Below are 19,458 nucleotides of genomic sequence, written 5' to 3' on the forward strand. Positions count from 1 at the left end.
TTATTATTATTATAACTTTATTTATTTAACTTAACAATTGTTCTATTGTTTTATTGTTCTATTTCAATTAAAACATTTGTATAAATACATGTTGGAAGCAATTCATATCTTTTAAGTTCTCATCCTTGCATTAGAATATATCGAGCAGTTCATATTTGATGGTATCATGTGGTAATGCTCCATCACATGTTTTAAATATATTACACAGTGAATATTGAACTGAAGATTGACTTTTATTAAATTGAATCGCAAATCACAATCGCAATATCTGTCAGAAAAATCGCAATTAAATATTTTCCCCAAATCGTTCAGCCCTAGTATACAGGAGGTCGTGGGTTCGATCCCAACCCTAACGCCTGTATATTTGGAGTTTGTATGTTCTCCCCGTGGCCGCATGGATTTTTCTCCAGGTCCTCCAGTTTTTCCGACCACATTTACAACACACAATAAGATTATTTAGATGATTTGGCTGCTATAAATATCCACATGATAAGCCACTTCTTTGAGCTATCATTTGTGGCCCAGTCACTTCTGAAAAAGAGCTCGAAAGCTCAGTGGGCCTTACCTGGTAAAAATAAACTAAAAACCAAACTATTTTTTTTCATGTACCCCAGGTTTGGGTCAGGTTTAGGTTTTTGGTTAGGGGTTACCGATTTGGGGCTCTGGGCTACATTGTTTTGGAAATGGATTAAAACAAATTATTACACTGAAAGAAAAACAACCAGGTGTCTCACAAACATGTTTAAAAATGCATGGGTTTGGAACTTCATGTGCAAAGATCAGTTTGTTGTAAAAAATAAAATAAATATTGGGGTTCAAAATAAAGGGATGAGGACCCAATTTTCCCGAATTTGCATTCCTAGAGATATTTGTGGGGGGAACACATCCTCTTAGATGGGGAACTAACCCCAGTGCCGCTGCAGTGTGGCACAGCACGCAGACCCCTGCTAGTGGCGTGGCTTCAGCGATTGCGAGTGGAATCGTGTACATTATTCGGGGTTTTCATACCAAATTTCAACAATTATTAAAGAATGAAAGTTTGGAAACTGGTTTAAACGGTGTGGTTGAAATGTTGTGGTAATGTAAAGTTCATTCATTGTTTCCACAAACATCTCTAAAACCTTGAGCTACCTTCGATAACAATGACCAGAAGCATTTTAACAATCACAGCCAGATATGCACCACCGTGGTATTGGCGAGAAATATCTCGCCAATACCACGGTGGGCAGACATGTGGAGCTCCAGAGCAATGAGGCTCATGACAAAGTCTTCACACTCCCAAGCCTATATGATCTATAGCTGTATTAAACATTTATCAAACTGCAGTCCGATTGTATCTTACAATAGTAATCAACCCCTTTGTCAATCAAAGGTCTACCCCCCCCCCCATGCCATGTGAATTGTGGGGGTGGTTTGTCACTACTTCGCCATGCTGGTCAGTGTGAGATTGTTAATTGAGGGGGGAACCCAGGACAAGTGGGTCAGACATCACTCGCCACTGATGTTAGTCTTGGCTGGGAACCCAGCCATCGTGCGCACACAACTCTGTGCCACTGCTGCTGTATTATTACACGAAAACATACTTGTATTGACACCCAGTATATTGCATCATGTGTACAAACATATAAAGTGCCCTGTCGATTATATTGCTGGGTTTTTAACATAGTGGTCCACAGGGGAAGCTGAAGGTCGTGAGTCACAATCTCCTGAAGGGCTCATGCAAGTACAATGCCGTGTGCATTCTTTGCGAATCAGTCGCTTGTACTGGTCACACAATCACAGTTTTAAACAAAGCTTCCCATCGCTGCCTTTTGCTCGATTACCACCAACTCTCCGAGTGCTAATCTCTTTAGCTCGTTTCTCTTTGCCGTGATACGTCTCGTTAAGCCTAAAAGCCCCCGCGGATCCACTCAACGGCGCGAGGCCCCCGCGCAGTCAAGTCAGGCAGCTTAACGTTTGCATTGTTTACCATTTCATACGCTGTGGATCCATAAAAATAAAAAACGATTCTCAATTCAAGCTCTTGCCGTCCCGCGATTCCGCTCATCGCCTTTACTTCTTCCGTGACGGACGCAGGCCTTGCTGCGACGGCATGTGTGGGGGGGGAGCTGCGGCAGAGAGAGAGAGGGAGAATGTCAGCGGAGCATGAAGGGGGCGACAGGATTATTCAGATAGTTGCTCGGTTTCAGTCACGGAAAAATGCGCCTCATTCCAGCCGCCCTTAAATAGCAGAGCGCTCGTGAACCTCACGCCGGGCCCTTGGCTCAGTCGCTCGAGTGGCGTAGCGGCGGCGAGCTGCAAACCGCTCAATTCGCAAGTGAATGGATACAGTTCTAAACATGATGAGCCTCAATAAGCATGCCATGGTTCATTCATTTCATTATTGAGTATTATGTGAATGATCCATCAATGCACCAATATGTCTGATGTACAAATAATTACAAATTCCAGCCATTCTCAACCCACCACTGGATGAAGGCCTCCCAATGCCATATTGGTCTTTTGGGTTTTCTGACCACACATCAGCACGCTGGTCAGTGCAGGTGGGTAAAATGGAGGGGGGAGGTCAGGACCGGGTCACATGTAGCGCTCTCCACCGATTGTTAGCCATGGTGTGCCATGAACTTAGGTGGCTAAGTTCATGGCACACCCATCTAACCACTATATCATCGCTCCACCCAAGAATCGATTATTTATGAGGAATGCAAACGACGGGTAAATATCACAATCGAGCTAAGGAGACCAACCAGACGATAAGAGTTAATCGAACAGCGATGGCAGCCGCCACGTGCCTGGCCTGGCAAGCTCATTCGAGTCGAGGGGTTTCATTGATGGAGAGTGAACATCAGGATTCAGAACCCGACACGTCGGCAAGCCGGTGGTGCGTTCCTCCGGCGTGCGGCATTCACGCAGAGATTCAAGCACACACAGAGGCTCTCTTCCGCAGACACGCGGTCCAGACTGGGCTCGCGTGAACTGGAGTTGCGAGCGATCGAATGAGAATAAGGGCAGGTCACTGGAGGTCTCACCGACTGCGACACACACACCACCCTGTGCACGAGCTGACACACAACGGATGTTCACATGGAGACTGTAAAAAGTAAGTAAAGGTACAAGAGCAGCCCTGCAATGTCCTAATCACGTTACTGCCGGCAGTAGGCCCTCCACTCGAAGGAATTCTAGAGAAGCTCTCTGCAAGGCATAGGGCCAACTCGTCCTCGCTGGCCGTACATCTTGGTAGAAGTGGAAGTGCCCACACTCTACCCCACCGCACGCGAAATGCCAATCGACTAACTGTGGTGCACCCCTTTATAAACCAGCAACTCTAGGTTCCAAGTCCAGTGTGGTGATCATTACTCCACAGGCAAAAACACGTCTTACTCAATTGGGACTGTACGTAGCAATAATGGCACCCTACAGCCATACTAATGCCGCAGCTCACCCTTGCCAATATGACTCATCCCTAGTCCCTTGACTGCTCACCTGGTTGAACCAAATAAACTTGAACCCATATAACATAAAAAAACACTCAAATTATACACATAAAATGATTATTCCTGTATCAACTATTTTCAACTATATGGTTCTTTTGGTAAAGTCACGTAGAATGGAAATAATAAAATAATAAAACTAAAACATAATAAAGTCATATTATGCCCGTGCATTGTGCAGGATTATCCTCCATAATGCACGGGCATAATATGACTTTAACCCCCCGCCAAACCTCCTACGCATTTCACAAGTAGTACTAATCGCATATCTGCATTTCCCATAAATATGCTAAATTCCTCTTGATATGCAAATTATTTTGTCAAGGCGCTCTTTTCCCCTCCATCCCAGTTTAAATAGACGCTCCAAGCCTTGGGTGTGTCATTCAGACTCTGTCTTCTCGACAGACCTGTTCTCCACCTGAGGACGGCTGCTTGCGTTGTGGCCGAAACGTCGTGAGAATTATTTTATTATGTTTTATTTTTATTTTTTTATTATTTCCATTCTACGTGACTTTACCGAAAGAACCAAGAAGATGAATCCCTGCAGTCACGAAAGCTTTAAATCGAAACTATTTTCAACGTGATTTCGTGTCAAGGTAACAAATTATAGCATTGTGTGAATAAACTGAAGGAATGGCTGTCAGTCCCTAACCTCTATACTTCCGCTTTAAACAGGGGCCATGGAGAGTGGTGTTGGTGTAGTGCGGTGAGCACACCGTAATATGAACCTGGCCACCCAAGCTGAATGCCTGAGCACGGCTAACATCAGTGGCGAGTGATGCCAGAATCGGTTTGAAGCTACCCCTCGATCGGCCCACCGCATTAAGGAGCCAACACTGGACACAGCCTTCATCCAGCAGTGGACTAACAATGATTATTATAGTGCACTCTGACCATTGGAAGATGACGATGATGCTAATGATAATGGCGATTAGAATAATGGTAATTATAAAGGTGATTACTATCATGATTATGGTCAAGATAAATGATGATAATACGTGAAATTATTACAAGCTTAATGATTAAAAATAACACTGGGAATGACGTCAATTAATAATAAATAACGATGATGATGGTGACGACGTGCATAGCAATTGACTGATAATTACAAGAGCATGACTACTGATGATGGCAGACCACGGCGTCGACCGCACGGTGAACGATACCGACGGAGACAAAAGCGTGCACGAAGACGGCGGCGGCGGCGTTACCGACCGGGTGGTTTGGGCCTCGCCGGTCTCGGCGCCCCCGACGACGACGCCGCCCCCCCCTCGGACGACGGCCTCCGCACGGGAACCGAGGGCAGCGCCGTTCCCATGGCGAGGGCCAGCGGCGTGGGCACGCAGCCAGACAGGCGGTTGTTGGACCCTCGCCGCGCCGCCTCCCCGCTCCCCTCTCCGCCGTCCTCTCCCCCCGCGGGCACCACGGCCGGCAGCGACGGCAAGGAGGACGACGCCGCCATCGCCGAGGAGCCGAGGCCGCGCGGTGGCATCGCGCGCCGCTCGGGGCCGGGCCCGAGGCTCCCTTCGGACGTGGCCGCCGGCATCGGCGCGGCCTTCGCGTGCAGCGGCTGCGCCTCGTGGCGGAACGCGGCCGCGTCGGAGTAGCCGAACTGCCCCGTCGATCCGAGGGCCGCCGCGTCGGGGTAGAGGCAGTAGGGGGGCGGCGTGGGGAGCTGCGGGAAGGGGGCCCCGTGCAGGGCCGGGTAGAGCCCCGTCGGTGGCGGGTGGTCGCCGTAGGCCGGCGGGAAGTCGGCGAACCCCATGGGGGGCGCGCTGGGCGAGGGCCGCTCGCCCGCGTCGGGATCCGGGGATTTGAACGAGGGCGCCGGATCCGCTGCGGTCGGGTAGTCCGGCTCGGGAAGAGGCTGCGGCTGCGGAGGCTGGGATGGCGCCACGGGGTCAGAGGGCGGCGCGGCCTCGGCAGGACGGGCGGGCGCGGCCGCCGGGAGGGTCGGCTTCTCGCTGCCTTCGATGGGGACGTTGCCGATGAGGAGGGGAACGCGCACCGTGAGGTCCAGCGACTTGACGGAGACCTGAACGCGGCGTGCACGACGTAGGCAGAGTTGAACAGCCTGGACAGAGCACGAACCCGGCCAGCCGAGTTCGATTCACGCTCACGACCAACACCGGTGACGATTATCTGAACTGGTCATGGCCCTCCCCTAGGTCGACTCAGCTTTACATTAGTACCTGGTGCGACGTGTAAACATCGCCACTTGGATGCAGAGTACTTACCCCAAAAATCTGTTAACGATATCAGGGAATCTTGGTTTTTGTCTTTGCATATACGTATCTCTTTTGTCAGTTCACTGCTGGATGAGGGCCTCCCTACGCCATACTTCACCATGCTGGTCATCGTGGGTGGATGAAAGCAGAAAGCATAGATGTAGGAGCACAGAAGTACAGGGCAACACGGGATTTTACGAAACGACTACTTGCTACCTACCATACAAGCCCGGCAGCAGCTTATAGCAACCTGTTGTGCATAGTGATGGCCCATCCAAACACTCTCCAGGATTAAAACTGCTTGGCATCTGATGAGTTAGAGCACATTTTTCCAGGTGATTTCGTCATATGCCGATGCATATACATTACATACAAAATATATAAGTACCACTTTGTGAAAAACCAACACTGGTCACTCTGTAGATAGTCTGGTGCCTGCCATAGTAAAGTGGAATTTACACCACTGGTTCACTGCCACTAACGCAGACGAGCACCTTCACAATTACTAATTTGAGAACGCAGGCCCTTTAAACCGGACGTCCGTTAGCACGCTGCTCCAGTGTAAGGCGTGCCGCGCGACCAGCGAGCAGTGTGGCAGCGGCTTACGCGCCTACGCTGCGATCCTGGCGGTGACCTGGATTCAATTACCAGCTATGCACAACACCTGGGGCAAAGTCGCCCCATGGGACTGACTCACCCAGATTTAATCCGTAGCTGGTACCGCGGTGCGAGAATGCAGAGGTACACCGGGGAAGGTGTGCTGATGAAAGAAGGCGGACGTGGTTCTGGCCACACCATCATCGCGTGTGCCACGCACTCGCTGACAGTAGCCTGTCAATTTTTTTCTGTGTATACATCTGTAGTATGTGTGTATACAATGCATGTACAGCAAATTCTTTGCCACTCCATTAGTAAACTTTTTTCGCACTGTAACGAAGCTAACCATGCTAATCAGAGGTGCGGGGGAAATACAACAAACTAAACACAAAAAGCAGCTCTAAAGAAATGAGTTTTCAATCTAGATTTAAAAGTGCATTGCTCCAGCGGCTTCCTAATATTAGAATGAAGAGCATTCCAGACGGCCGCAGAAGCGCATCTGAAAGCACGCGAGGTAGTGACCGTCTTTGTTTGATGGCTAGCCAAAAGTCGCTGCTGCGAGAGGATGACCGGAGTTCGCGTGACGATGGTTTATGTTCCTTGACGAGATCACCAAGGTATTGTGGTTAATTTGTGGCGAGCACTCTGTGTGTAATGAGTGGGACCTTATAATGTAAAGGCCTCTTGATGCCACATCGGCCATGGGGTTGCTGACCATACACCGCAAGGCTGGTCAGTGCGGGTGGGCGAAGTTAAGGCAGGCGACGGGGCAGGATTGGTTCACATATCACTCACCACTGATATTTGCCGCGGCAGGGAATCGAACTCGGAGCCCCCGGGGTTCGTGGCGCAGCACGCTGGTAACCTCCGGACCACCGCTCCGCCACACCCCGTGTAAATATTGTAATTTTATACTTCATGCAATATGCACAAAACTAAGCGATATATTCATAAATTGTTTAAATATGACTTTCAATTCAATATTAAATTTGATAATTTTACATAAATCATACCATTGCTGTATTGTTAGCCTCAGTGCACAAAACCCAGAATGCACCACCCCAATTTTTTTTTTATCTGGCCGCACCAATGAGCACATCTCTTAACCCTGTCCCGTTCTGATGAAATACGTGTAAGTGATCAGTTTTTCTTCCAAGACGTTCGACAGCAAACGAAACGTCTCGCAACAAGCGTCAAAACACGCCAACCGCCGGGCCGCACCGATACGCGAGTGACCACGTGGGCGCTACGACTCGTGACCGTACGAGCACCGCGACGAGTGACCGCGGGCGCTGTGCGTGGGCACCTGCACAAAGTGCTCCAGGGAAATGAGCTTGCAGCCGGGTAGCTCCGAGCAGGGCAACGCCGGCACGGAGAAGCGCTCCTTCCACTGCGTCGTCTGCTTGGGCCCGACGCTGCCACCGTCCTTTGTGACGAGCGTGGTCAGGTCCACGATGTCGCGCTTGCCCCTGTAAGTCACCATCTGGGAGGGACGGTACACGGTAAATTGGCGGTTAGGTGGAATGTGCGGTTAATCGTGGGTCAAGGGAAGTAAATGAGGCCGTGGCATTGACAAAACAATGCCTTGTATGCCGAGCGAGCTGGCAAGCCGGTATTTTAACGAAAGCTCGACTGATGTATGTGAAACTTCTTTCGCTCTGTACGTAGCCAACCGTGCTAGTCAGAGGTGTGTGTGTGTGTACAAGGAAACACTCAGATAAACGCGCGCGTCAGATGTGGACCCTGACCGGCAGCACACTCGTCATTTTCAACGCAAGAGCCCAAATTGTGTGCAGCACAAAACAATACTTTAAAAAAAACAATGATACAGATCTGGGCATTAGTGTTGGTGTCCAGTGTCCAAACGGTGACAATAAAGTAACCAATCGGGTCACTTCATTAAATAAATAGTCCAACGTAAATCTCTACAAATCCATTACAACATAAATTATTTTAATTTGCCTATTAGCGTGGATATTGATGTCATGTCAAGAGATGAACAAACACGTTCTCTGGGAATTCTATCAGAAAATGGCATCATCGCAAGTTTGAGAAAGGCCTCTGGTGAAATCAGAGCACTACTTCTGAGATTCCCTCATTTAGCTCCCATTCACTCAGCAGTGGGTGCACCTTCCCACAACGCCCTGCTTTATAAATGTTTATTGCACACAAAGCAACCTGAAAAAGTTGCTATCCCTAGAGCTGGAAATTTTCCAAATTAAGTCAAACTTCATATTTAAAGATGTCTTTGTGCAGTCGCTGATATCCAGGCTGACACGAGAACTCAGTTTCATTGTCATCGACTGAAACCCAGGATTTCAGCAGTGCCGGCTTCGACGCTCTGACAACGCATTCGCTACCCAGCCATTACTTCCCAACCACATTTTAGCAATGCACTACAATCCACCTTTTCACGTCTACTAAATCTTATCCAATGAAATCCAAATTAAGCAAATATGGAAACCTGTACTGCGGTGTGATGTCAGGACCAGATATTAGAAGTCTCTGAAGTAACGTTTGCAGAAAAGGCCCTTTTTTAATGACATCAAATTATCATGATTTACAGCCCTTTGTTAATCCACTGCTGGATGAATGCCTCCCCAATGCCATGTCGTTAGACCATACTTCACCACGCTCGTCAATGCGGGTTGTTAATGGGGGGGAAGGGCACCCATGACCATATCACTCGCCACCAATGTTAGCTGTTAGAGGGCCAGTTTCATGGTGCGGTGTGTGTTAACCACTGCGCCACTGCTCTGCCTGGTCCCGATCAATAGCAGAGAGAAGTACAGAGGGAAAGCAAAACACTGCGAGCTGCCTCCGTTCTGGTTGCGACAAGAATATTTTATAAAGAAGAGAAGAAATATTATTAAACCGAAAACACCACTCAAGATATTGTATGCTTGATAATTGAAAATGTTTAAGTCGAGAAATTAATTACAAACCCGATATTAACGAGGCTAAATTTAAAACAGATTTGACAAAGCTTGCAACGGAAGAGAGGCCGTTAAGGCAGTGCTGCTCTGTGGCCTATTTTAGGTTTTAAATCACGAGTACACGACTGAAACTCCAAAACGCACTGGTGGTCTGTCACCTAGCCAGGAGATGGGGGTAGAGACTATGGATTGTTGAATACTTTTGTTCAGAGCTTTAAATGGTGTCCCCTCGTATGCATGGCATTTCACCAGCTTGCCCGCTTTCTTCCAGTGTCCAACACTCATGGACAGAATTTACCAAACGTCAAAATGCAATAATCTCCTGAAAAAGAGGCTTTCCTGGACAACTAAAAACCATTATTATTAAACATAACACGCGATAATCATTCAACATCGTTACAGAAAATTTGAATAACAAAATAAAAAATCCATCCTTCCCATATTTGTCCCTCCACATAAAAAATATATTTAAGTATTTTTTGTGACACAATCCATCGGCCACACAGCCTTCTGGGAGTGTCCCATCAGCAGCATTGGTTCAAAACAAGCAAATCTTGGACCAGTTTTGACAGTCTCATTAGCATTCAGGCTAACCAGACACTGGTGAACTGCCCAATGTTATTAAGAACGTGACCTTCAAGACTGCGGAACCAGCAGGTGTCTCCCTTGAGCCGTCAACTCTCAGGCAGCACAGCGACACCAGGGAATGTGAACCCACCTGTGGGACTTTGCCGAGACTATTTAAGCTAGCCATCAAACCTTTTGGTTAGCCATCAAACCTTTAAGCTAGCCATCAAACCTTTTGGTTAGCCATCAAACCTTTTAGCTAGCCATCAAACCTTTTGGTTAGCCATCAAACATTTTACCTAGCCATCGAACCTTTAAGCTAGCCATCAAACCTTTAAGCTAGCCATCAAACCTTTAAGCTAGCCATCGAACCTTTTACCTAGCCATAAAACCTTTAAGCTAGTCATCAAACCTTTAAGCTAGCCATCGAACCTTTAAGCTAGCCATCAAACCTTTAAGCTAGCCATCAAACCTTTAAGCTAGCCATTAAACCTTTAAGCTAGCCATCAAACCTTTAAGCTAGCCATCAAAGCTTTAAGCTAGCCATCAAACCTTTAAGCTAGCCATCAAACCTTTAAGCTAGCCATCAAACCTTTAAGCTAGCCATCGAACCTTTAAGCTAGCCATCAAACCTTTAAGCTAGCCATTACACCTTTAAGCTAGCCATCAAACCTTTAAGCTAGCCATCGAACCTTTAAGCTAGCCATCGAACCTTTAAGCTAGCCATCGAACCTTTAAGCTAGCCATCAAACCTTTAAGCTAGCCATCAAACCTTTAAGCTAACCATCGAACCTTTAAGCTAGCCATCGAACCTTTAAGCTAGCCATCAAACCTTTAAGCTAGCCATCAAACCTTTAAGCTAGCCATCAAACCTTTAAGCTAGCCATCGAACCTTCTAGCTCGCCATCAAACCTTTAAGCTAACCATCGAACCTTTAAGCTAGCCATCAAACCTTTAAGCTAGCCATCAAACCTTTAAGCTAGCCATCAAACCTTTAAGCTAGCCATCGAACCTTTAAGCTAGCCATCGAACCTTTAAGCTAGCCATCAAACCTTTAAGCTAGCCATTAAACCTTTAAGCTAGCCATCAAACCTTTAAGCTAGCCATCAAACCTTTAAGCTAGCCATCAAACCTTTAAGCTAGCCATCGAACCTTTAAGCTAGCCATCGAACCTTTAAGCTAGCCATCAAACCTTTAAGCTAGCCATCAAACCTTTAAGCTAGCCATCAAACCTTTAAGCTAGCCATCAAACCTTTAAGCTAGCCATCAAACCTTTAAGCTAGCCATCAGACCTTTAAGCTAGCCATCAAACCCTTAAGCTCGCCATCAAACCTTTAAGCTAGTCATCGAACCTTTAAGCTAGCCATCGAACCTTCTAGCTCGCCATCAAACCTTTAAGCTAGCCATCAAACCTATAAGCTAGTCATCGAACCTTTAAGCTAGCCATCAAACCTTTAAGCTAGCCATCAAACCTTTAAGCTAGCCATCAAACCTTTAAGCTAACCATCGAATCTTTAAGCTAGCCATCAAACCTTTAAGCTTGCCATCAAACCTTTTGGCTTGGCATCGAACCTTTTACCTAGCCATCGAACAAAGATGGCCACTGCATCGCGCGCTTTCAGGGGGCGCTTCTGCGGCCACCTGGAACGTTCTCCCTTCCAACGTTAGCAAGCCAATGGAGCTAACCAATTCTAAATCTAGATTGATATCTCTTTTCTTTAGAACTGTATATTGTGTTTAGTTTGTTGTATTTTCCCAAACCTACGATTAGCACAGTTGGCTACATCCGGTGTGAAAGAAGTTCAAACATACAAAATAAACTGATTGAACTTTGTGGTGATTTGCTTGTTTTTCCACCTGAAATTTGTGATTTATTTTTTGGAGGCAGCTGTTGAATAAAACTCGGTGTCTTCTTTGTGTACAGCATTCAAGTCATCAACATGGCACTTGCATTCTGGGATTAGCACTTCTGATTCACAAACAACTAACATAACAATATCGTACCAACATCTTACAGTCATTTGGTTCAGAAAGTATTTTAACGTTCATGGGAGAGGTCAATTAATATATATTCCCAAAGTAATTCAGTTCCTGAAGAAACGCTCCCAGCCCATCGAGCGAAACGTCAGACATCATGCCGAACAACACGTTGTACAATAACTGAATCGTTCCTGATGTTCCTCAAGCTCCCAGCACGTGGAGTGAAAACGTCAGACACCATGGTACAACCCCAAAAACACATGGTACAACCCCAAAAACACATGGTACAACCCCAAAACCCCTCAGAGACATGTAGAGCACAACCGTGAAAACCTGCGCAGTCGCAGCAACCGTTAAATCAAGTTTCTGGATTGAACACAGTGAAGACGACACCCTAACCTAAACTAAAAACCATTTTTATTTTACCAGGCAAGGCCCACTGAACTATGAAGCTCTTTTTCAGAAGCGACCTGGCCACAAATGATAGCTCAACAAAGTGGCTTATCATAAGGATATGTATAGCAGCCAAATACTCTAAACGCATGTTCATAAATGTGGAGGAAAAAACTGGAGGACCCGGAGAAAAATCCACGCGACCACGGGGAGAGAGACATCCAAACTCCAAATATACAGCAGGCATCAGGGTCGGGATGGAACCCATAACCTCCTGCATAACAGGCGAGGCAGTTAACATCTCGCCACCGTGGCACCACTCATCCAGATCATTGAGGGGACATGATATTGTTGAGGATGGAAGTGACATGGGCACATAAAGGGAAGGCACAGCTGACAAAAACAACCATATGTCATCTTGCACGTGCCTTGAGCAGTGTGCCACAGGCTGTGCACAATGATCGTGAAACTTTATTGATTGAAAAAAAAAGAGCATGGGCAGTTACGGTCAGGGGTTTTGCATATTGAGGTCACCACTGCGACACATCGAGAAGTACGGCAGAGGCACTGCAGGAATGTCACTAGGGCACTCCCTCACGACCAGTTAAAACATCTGGCAGATAAGAGATATTTGTTTTGTGGCTTATATTGTCCACTTAAAAAAAAAACTCACCAAGCCAATTCTTGAGCTACATGTCGTCGTGAGTCACAGAACATTGTCTCAGCTTCTGTTCTTGACTTGCTCTCAGGGGTTTGGTCTCGTGGTGTCCATGGTCTGAGAACCTGGGTCGTGTTTCCACCTGGTCACGTGTAATTTCTCAAAATGATAACTTCGCGTGAAATGTGTCAATATTGACCGATTGATACATTTTATTGAAAGGTAAACTATACGGCTTTTTCCCCAAAATTGTATTGTAAGACAGTTTTATGCAAATGTATTATTTAAAAGTAGGTTGAAAGTATTTGGTACTTTCCATTCTGCAAAATGAGATTGTTTTCACTGTCTGGAGGATGTGGCCTTGACTGGGCTTGGCACTGGCCTCGACTGTGCAGTTGGGGACAGGCACAAGCGCTGTGCCCATCAACCAAAAATCGAATCTTCAACTACGCCCGAGATCTATTTCGCTGTCTTGCAGCGCTGTACAACGTCGCCATCGAGGTGTCTTCGCGGTGCAAAGGGTGCACCGACATAAAACGCGAATGGGGAAAAAAAACCTGACGACTGTTGAAAACTATGTTTTTTTTAAATGCTGCGTTGGCATTTCAATCAGCTGCTAGTCAATCTGAGCAGTGTTAATGTTTAGTGATGGAGTCAATGGCACAAGGTACTGGGACAGCCGTCATAAAACTGAAAATTGGTCATGCGTTACAAAGGTCATCCTTTGTCCACAATCACTTAAGGACAAGGAACATGATTTAACGCCATGTCTTTTGTGTTCGTCGTAAACAGCTGACATTCGCAGACGTGACCTAAATAGTGAGGTTCTCTGCATTGCACATCAAGTGGCCTATCTTCTATGCATCATCACCACCACCACGGTGGCTAGGAGATGTTAACTACCTCGCCTGGTGTACAGGAGGTCGGGGGTTTGATCGCGACCCTGACGCCTGTATATTTGGAGCATATTCTCTCCCCGTGGTCGTGTGGATTTTTCTCTTGGTCCTCTAATTTTTCCCTGCAAATTTAGAAATGTGCATTTAGAGTATTTGGCTGCTATAAATGTCCACGTGATAAGCCACATTTGTGGCCAGGGCGCTTCTGAAAAAGAGCAAGATAGCTCAGTGGGCCTTATATGGTAAGGTAAAAAATGCTATAATAATAGTTAGCAGATCACCACCTCCAATGAATTGCAGACAGCCAATTTCTTGTAAAGTCACATGTGCAAGGACAATATTACCAATTATAAAGTACTGATTTGCACTGGCCCACAGTGGACTACTGTTATACAAAGAACAAACAAACGATTGATAAGCGCATCAATTTTAAGAGATGTATTCCCAATATAGCGAACGCTTAACTGCTATGACATATAGTTCAAAAACATGAACATTCACCAATAAAATGGAACAAAAGCTAAAAACGTGCACAAAGGAACATGGATAAGTGCACACTTGCAATTACAGAGACAGGAAGGGGAACACGAGAAGCAGAGAAGACGAGCCGGTAAGAGACATGCTGCTGAACGTTAATAATAATTATAATGGGCTTGGGAAGGTCACGTCGCTACAAGAGGTCTTGTTCCTCTCCCTCCGACCTGTACATGAAGCAGTCCCCCCCCTCCTTAACCTCCTTTTGTTCCTCTCTCAAAGCCTCACCTCTTTCCCATTTCCCATTGCTCTTCCCTCCCCTTGCCCCCCCACTCCCTCCCGTCCCCCCCCTGCTCCTTCATGACCCCTACGTGACCTCTGTTATGGGTTATGGTCACTCATTCCTCAACCCTTGCACACCCCTGCCAACTAATTCTCTATATTTTTCACCATTCTTTAAACAATGTAAAGCGCCCTGAGCTAAGGCACTCGGTAAATATGAAATAAGATCACGTCCGGCGGCCGATACTATCGACAGTGGCAGCCCAAGGCGAGAACACTCCTGAGAGGGAATAAACCACGGACGTGGAGCCATGAAGTCCACCTGTGTGCAGGAGGCCATTAGAGGTGGCGATGCCTTGGGGGAGCCTTCATGCAGCAGTCAATAGATGATGGCCGATGACAGTGATAATAATGAACGCGCGTCCATTTACCATCATCATCATCCACACTTGTCCATTTAAATGTGTCCATTCACTCTGCACCTCCGATTAGCACGGCTGGTTACGTGCGGTGTCAAAGAAGTTCAACGTACACACATCTGACAACCTCTGAGTCTCAAGACAAAGACTGCAGTGGGCACGGTTCCACGTTCCTGCAACTGATTACAAGGCTTCACTTCTCCACATTGACTCCAGTCTCAATGAAGAATGTGCACACACATCAATTCTTAGACCAATGATATGTACACGTTCAGGCTTTTTAGGAATGTACTGCTGGAATAAGCCCCCCCCCCCCGCGCTGTGTGGGTTGCGGGGTTATTTAACTGTTTTGACCAAGGTGGTCAGTGTGGGTTTGGAAAGTAGGGACAGCAGAGACAAAGAGGAGCTTAGGAGTACAGTATAACAATATATTTGGTTGCACCGCCCTATTAAAAAAACAGAAAAACCCAAAGTTCAGAGAAAATATTCAGCAAAGGAATGAAGCCTGGGTTTTCACGAGGAAACAAAACTGAAATCGGCACAGCCCAACATTTATTACAATTTATAAACTTGTGTACGGAACAGATTCGAAATACCCAATCAAACTACTTTGAAAGAGTTGCCGACTAAGCGTAAAAAATAAAAATCTATCCCAAAAGAATCCGATGAAATACATTCATAGAAAACACCACACAACCACACTCTCTCCCGGCCGGTCTAACGGTAAACAATCACACAGCGGCGAGGCGAGCGCAAGGACAACGAATCTCAGGCCATTGGCTCCCACGCTGCTGCAGCAGGGGCGGCCATCGCCACAAGCGCCCTCTCCCGATTGACCTCTCGACTGCCCCCACAATGCCATCCCTCGGCCACCCATTCCTCGCGTGCTCCCTATCACTTCCGATCTCTCAGTCCACGGGCAGCGGAGCCTACCCCAGCCACCCTGAGCCCTTATATAACGCATCATGAAGTGATTTAAAATATATAACCCTCATATAACCCTTGCCAGGCGGTGGTGGCTACGCATGTGCCTCTGACCCAGTGCAGCGGAGGCAGCGAAAGTTGGCGGATCACACGGATGCTGTGAAACGTCTTTCCCGTGGGTGTCCGAGGAGCTATTCCGTGGCTCAATAGGAGAGGGCAGCACAGAAAAGTGCAGACGAATCCTCATCTGTCTCCATCTGTAAGGGGAGAGAATGATGGCCGCCCCCCCCCCCTCCCTCGCGCGTGTGGGGGGTTTCTCCAGGTGCTCCAGTTCTCTCCCACACGTATAAGCCATATAAGAATAGGTTTTACCCTTTCTGGCAATAAAACAGGTGTTAAGATGTTAAAACACCAAACAGAAACCTTTTGCAAGGAATCATGTCTGCATTAACCACATATACTTTGCATCTTTCGGTAAAGTCACGTAGATAGGTTGAAAGAAAATAACAAAAAATAACTAAAAACTACGACGTTTCCATCACAACACAAGCGATCGTCATCAGGAGGAAAACAGAGTAAAGCTGCCTAGGCAGACGGTTTTGAAGGTTTAGAATGTCACACTAACACAGCCACCTCGCGCGCCGACACGGCAGCGGCTCTGCGATCCCACATTAACGTTCTAATCTCTCACATTGACACAGCCACCTCCAAGCCTTACGTCGTGGACGTCGTCCCCGATCTCACATCAACATGCTAATGTATCACATTAACATCACTAGCACCGCCCCCACTTTGTTGATGACCCTTGGGCTACGCCCATTCTAAACCTTCAAAACCGTCTGCCTCAGCAGCTTTCCTCTTTTCTCCTCCTGATGACGATCGCTGGTGTTGTGATCAAAACGTCGTAGTTTTTTTGTTATTTTCTTTCAACCTATCTACGTGACATTCCCGAAAGACCTAAAGAATATGAATTCCTGCAGTCACGAAAGCTTTAAGTCAAGATTTAACCATATACTTGTGGCGAACACGCAAACAAAAAAAACATGTTATGATAGCATATGCATTGTCTTGTACATCGGATGGAAACGTTTTAAAATACAACCCAATGCAGAATCCTCCTGAAAAAGAGCCATTGTAATCAGCGTGGCTTTTCCTGGATTGACAACGCGTAGTACTTATTCATGTATAGTAAATAACTCAGCCAAAATCCTCTGGCACTCTCCCACATTGTGTGAAATTGGCATTGAAATTCCACAGTAAATTGAGCAAGTGACCTGCATGTGGCCATGAGCTTTTGTACATATGCAATGCACATCTTTGTGTGGTGCAAAATCGATCATGCACGGTGCCTAATGATGGGAAATTGTCTGGTGTGTGTGTGTAAACACCACGTTTACAAATAACATAACAATTTCAACCAGTCCAGATTGTCAAAAAAACCTTCATAATAATAACCATTACAACAACAAAAAAACCTGTTTCTTATCTCTTGGTGGAATTCGACCTCAACTAAAATCAATCCTGCTTCAGTGCCAGGGGACATTACTTTATCAGCCACCACAACAGTGTTAAATTATATATATTATTGAATTTCAGATAATAAAATATGTTTGGTCGCATTTATTGAGTTTACACAAGCCTTTGTGGCATGGCAGATAATCACATTCGAATCCCGATAGACTCTTGCTAAATGCACGACGAAACCCGTATTCTTTCAACACCATAAAGTCGTCCTCAATCCTTGTAAAGATAACATCACCGAGTGCTTTTTGCCAGCTTTACAATCCAAGATGTTGATGCACATTAACATTTAGAAGGACTTTCTCACCTCAATATCATTGTTATTCACACGTAGAGCTTCACAAAACATGTTTTATTCAATAAATTATTTCTCCTAAATCCTTCTCATTATCCATTGGCCACACGCTCATCACATCCACATTATTGCCTAAAATCTATTATGGTGATGTGATTTATGAAACCCACTCATCCCATAATATGGAGTAATCCTACCCCTGTCTTCCCTTTGGCCTTTGGCTTTATTATCAAAGTTCCTTTGATCATCACTGGGACCGTCACTATAAATATGACCACCTACCATGGAAATTACAGAGGGACGTAGATTGGAAAGTGTTCCTCTTCGCAATGTTTATTAGGGAATTAAGGGCCTTCCATCAGATGTATCTCCTTTGCTCATGACGGAGTTAAACCCTCACAATTTGAGCTGTGCTACAAATATTTCATTTTTACGTCACAAGAATTAACACGAGATGTGGAGAATGTTCCGTCATCCGTGATGCTTCATAAGCTCGGCTCAATTATTGTCATAAGAAAGCGCCTCTTCGTTTTGACAATCCTCAAAGACACCGGTATAACCAGGACACTGTTGACAGGCAACCCGCACTATGGACTCGATAGTAAACCACTGCAGTCGACACTTCTTCAGTGAAGGAATAGCAAAACTACAAACTCTCCACTAAAGTCATATTGTGGCTAGCAGACCTCAATACTGACATTTAGCTTTTAGTATTATTAATGTGCAGACTAAATTATAATGACCCCAACACTGAACCTTGTTGGATGCCCTCTTTATGGATAAACTCCTAGAACTGACTCCATTAATTATTACACTTTCAATAATCAATTAATAATACAACGCTGAAATTAATGGGTTAACAATGTGTTAATGTATACTAAATCATGGGTTAATAATAAATGGTAGCCCCTCCAAGATCTGATGAACTGTCATGTGATTCAGGGTCTGAAATCTGGACTTACGTTTAAAGATTTTTTTGGTTGGTTACCACTGTGGAACATGAAAACTCTTCAATTGCTGCACTGTTTCCATGAACCAATCACCAGTGCAGCATTAAAGGCAACGGTGCAGCCCTGCAATTGCTTGCTCATGCATATGCTGGTGAAAAGACCTCCATGAGAGGGGGCGCGTCGGAGGAGAGACGACCTGCGGCCACTCACACCGCCGGGCGGGCAGAGGCCGGGGAACTGAGGGAACTTTGTCTCAACTGCCTTGCCGGGAGACTGCACCGGTGACCCCGGGAGTGTTGCGAGTCCAGCGTGCTACTCACCATTCCAACGCAGCACCACATGTATTCTTCACAGAAGCTTTCCCCTCCATATTTAGAAACATGCGTTTAGAGTATTTGTTTGCTATAAACGTACAGGTGACGAGCCACTTGGTTGAGCTATAACTTGTGGCAAGGTCCCTTCTGAAAAGAAGCTATACAGCTCAGTGAGCCTTACTTGATGCAATTTTGTTTAAATAGTTTATATATACATTAGACATGAAAATAAAATAGTTGATTCTTACACGTATGATCCCACACATACTATCTTGAGCATTAGAGTCAATTTTAATTCATGAATCATTTCATGGCCAGTGGCCGGGTGGCTGGGTGGCCAGGGTGCTCCCCACTGAGCCAGGCGACAGCTTCATTCCTGCCACAGTCACCATAGAATCTGTGCAGGGGGGGCAAAGAAGGCATGAAAAGTATTTGTGACACGGCCATGTTTCGCTGTGACACTCATTGTGTGCCAGTGCCAGAGCTCCCACAATGAATGGGTACATTGCCTGCAATAGAAATACTTTAGGTTG

General features: G+C 46.1%; 1 protein-coding gene across 1 annotated transcript in view; it reads right to left on the reverse strand.

Moving 5' to 3' along the window:
- Nucleotides 1-214: 214 nt before the first annotated feature.
- Nucleotides 215-19,458, reverse strand: part of LOC144734003 (arrestin domain-containing protein 1-like) — a 104,264-nt gene continuing 85,020 nt past the window's right edge. Inside the window, exons 6-8 of the mRNA XM_078616032.1 lie at nucleotides 7,623-7,799; nucleotides 4,707-5,526; nucleotides 215-2,108 (exon numbers count right to left, since the gene is read on the reverse strand). Of these exons, the coding sequence (XP_078472158.1) occupies nucleotides 2,053-2,108; nucleotides 4,707-5,526; nucleotides 7,623-7,799 (1,053 nt within the window). The 3' untranslated portion in view covers nucleotides 215-2,052. The remainder of the gene's footprint in view (nucleotides 2,109-4,706; nucleotides 5,527-7,622; nucleotides 7,800-19,458) is intronic.

This window comes from Lampetra planeri, chromosome 49, assembly GCF_965212315.1.
Source record: "Lampetra planeri chromosome 49, kcLamPlan1.2.h2, whole genome shotgun sequence".
NCBI lineage: Eukaryota > Metazoa > Chordata > Hyperoartia > Petromyzontiformes > Petromyzontidae > Lampetra > Lampetra planeri.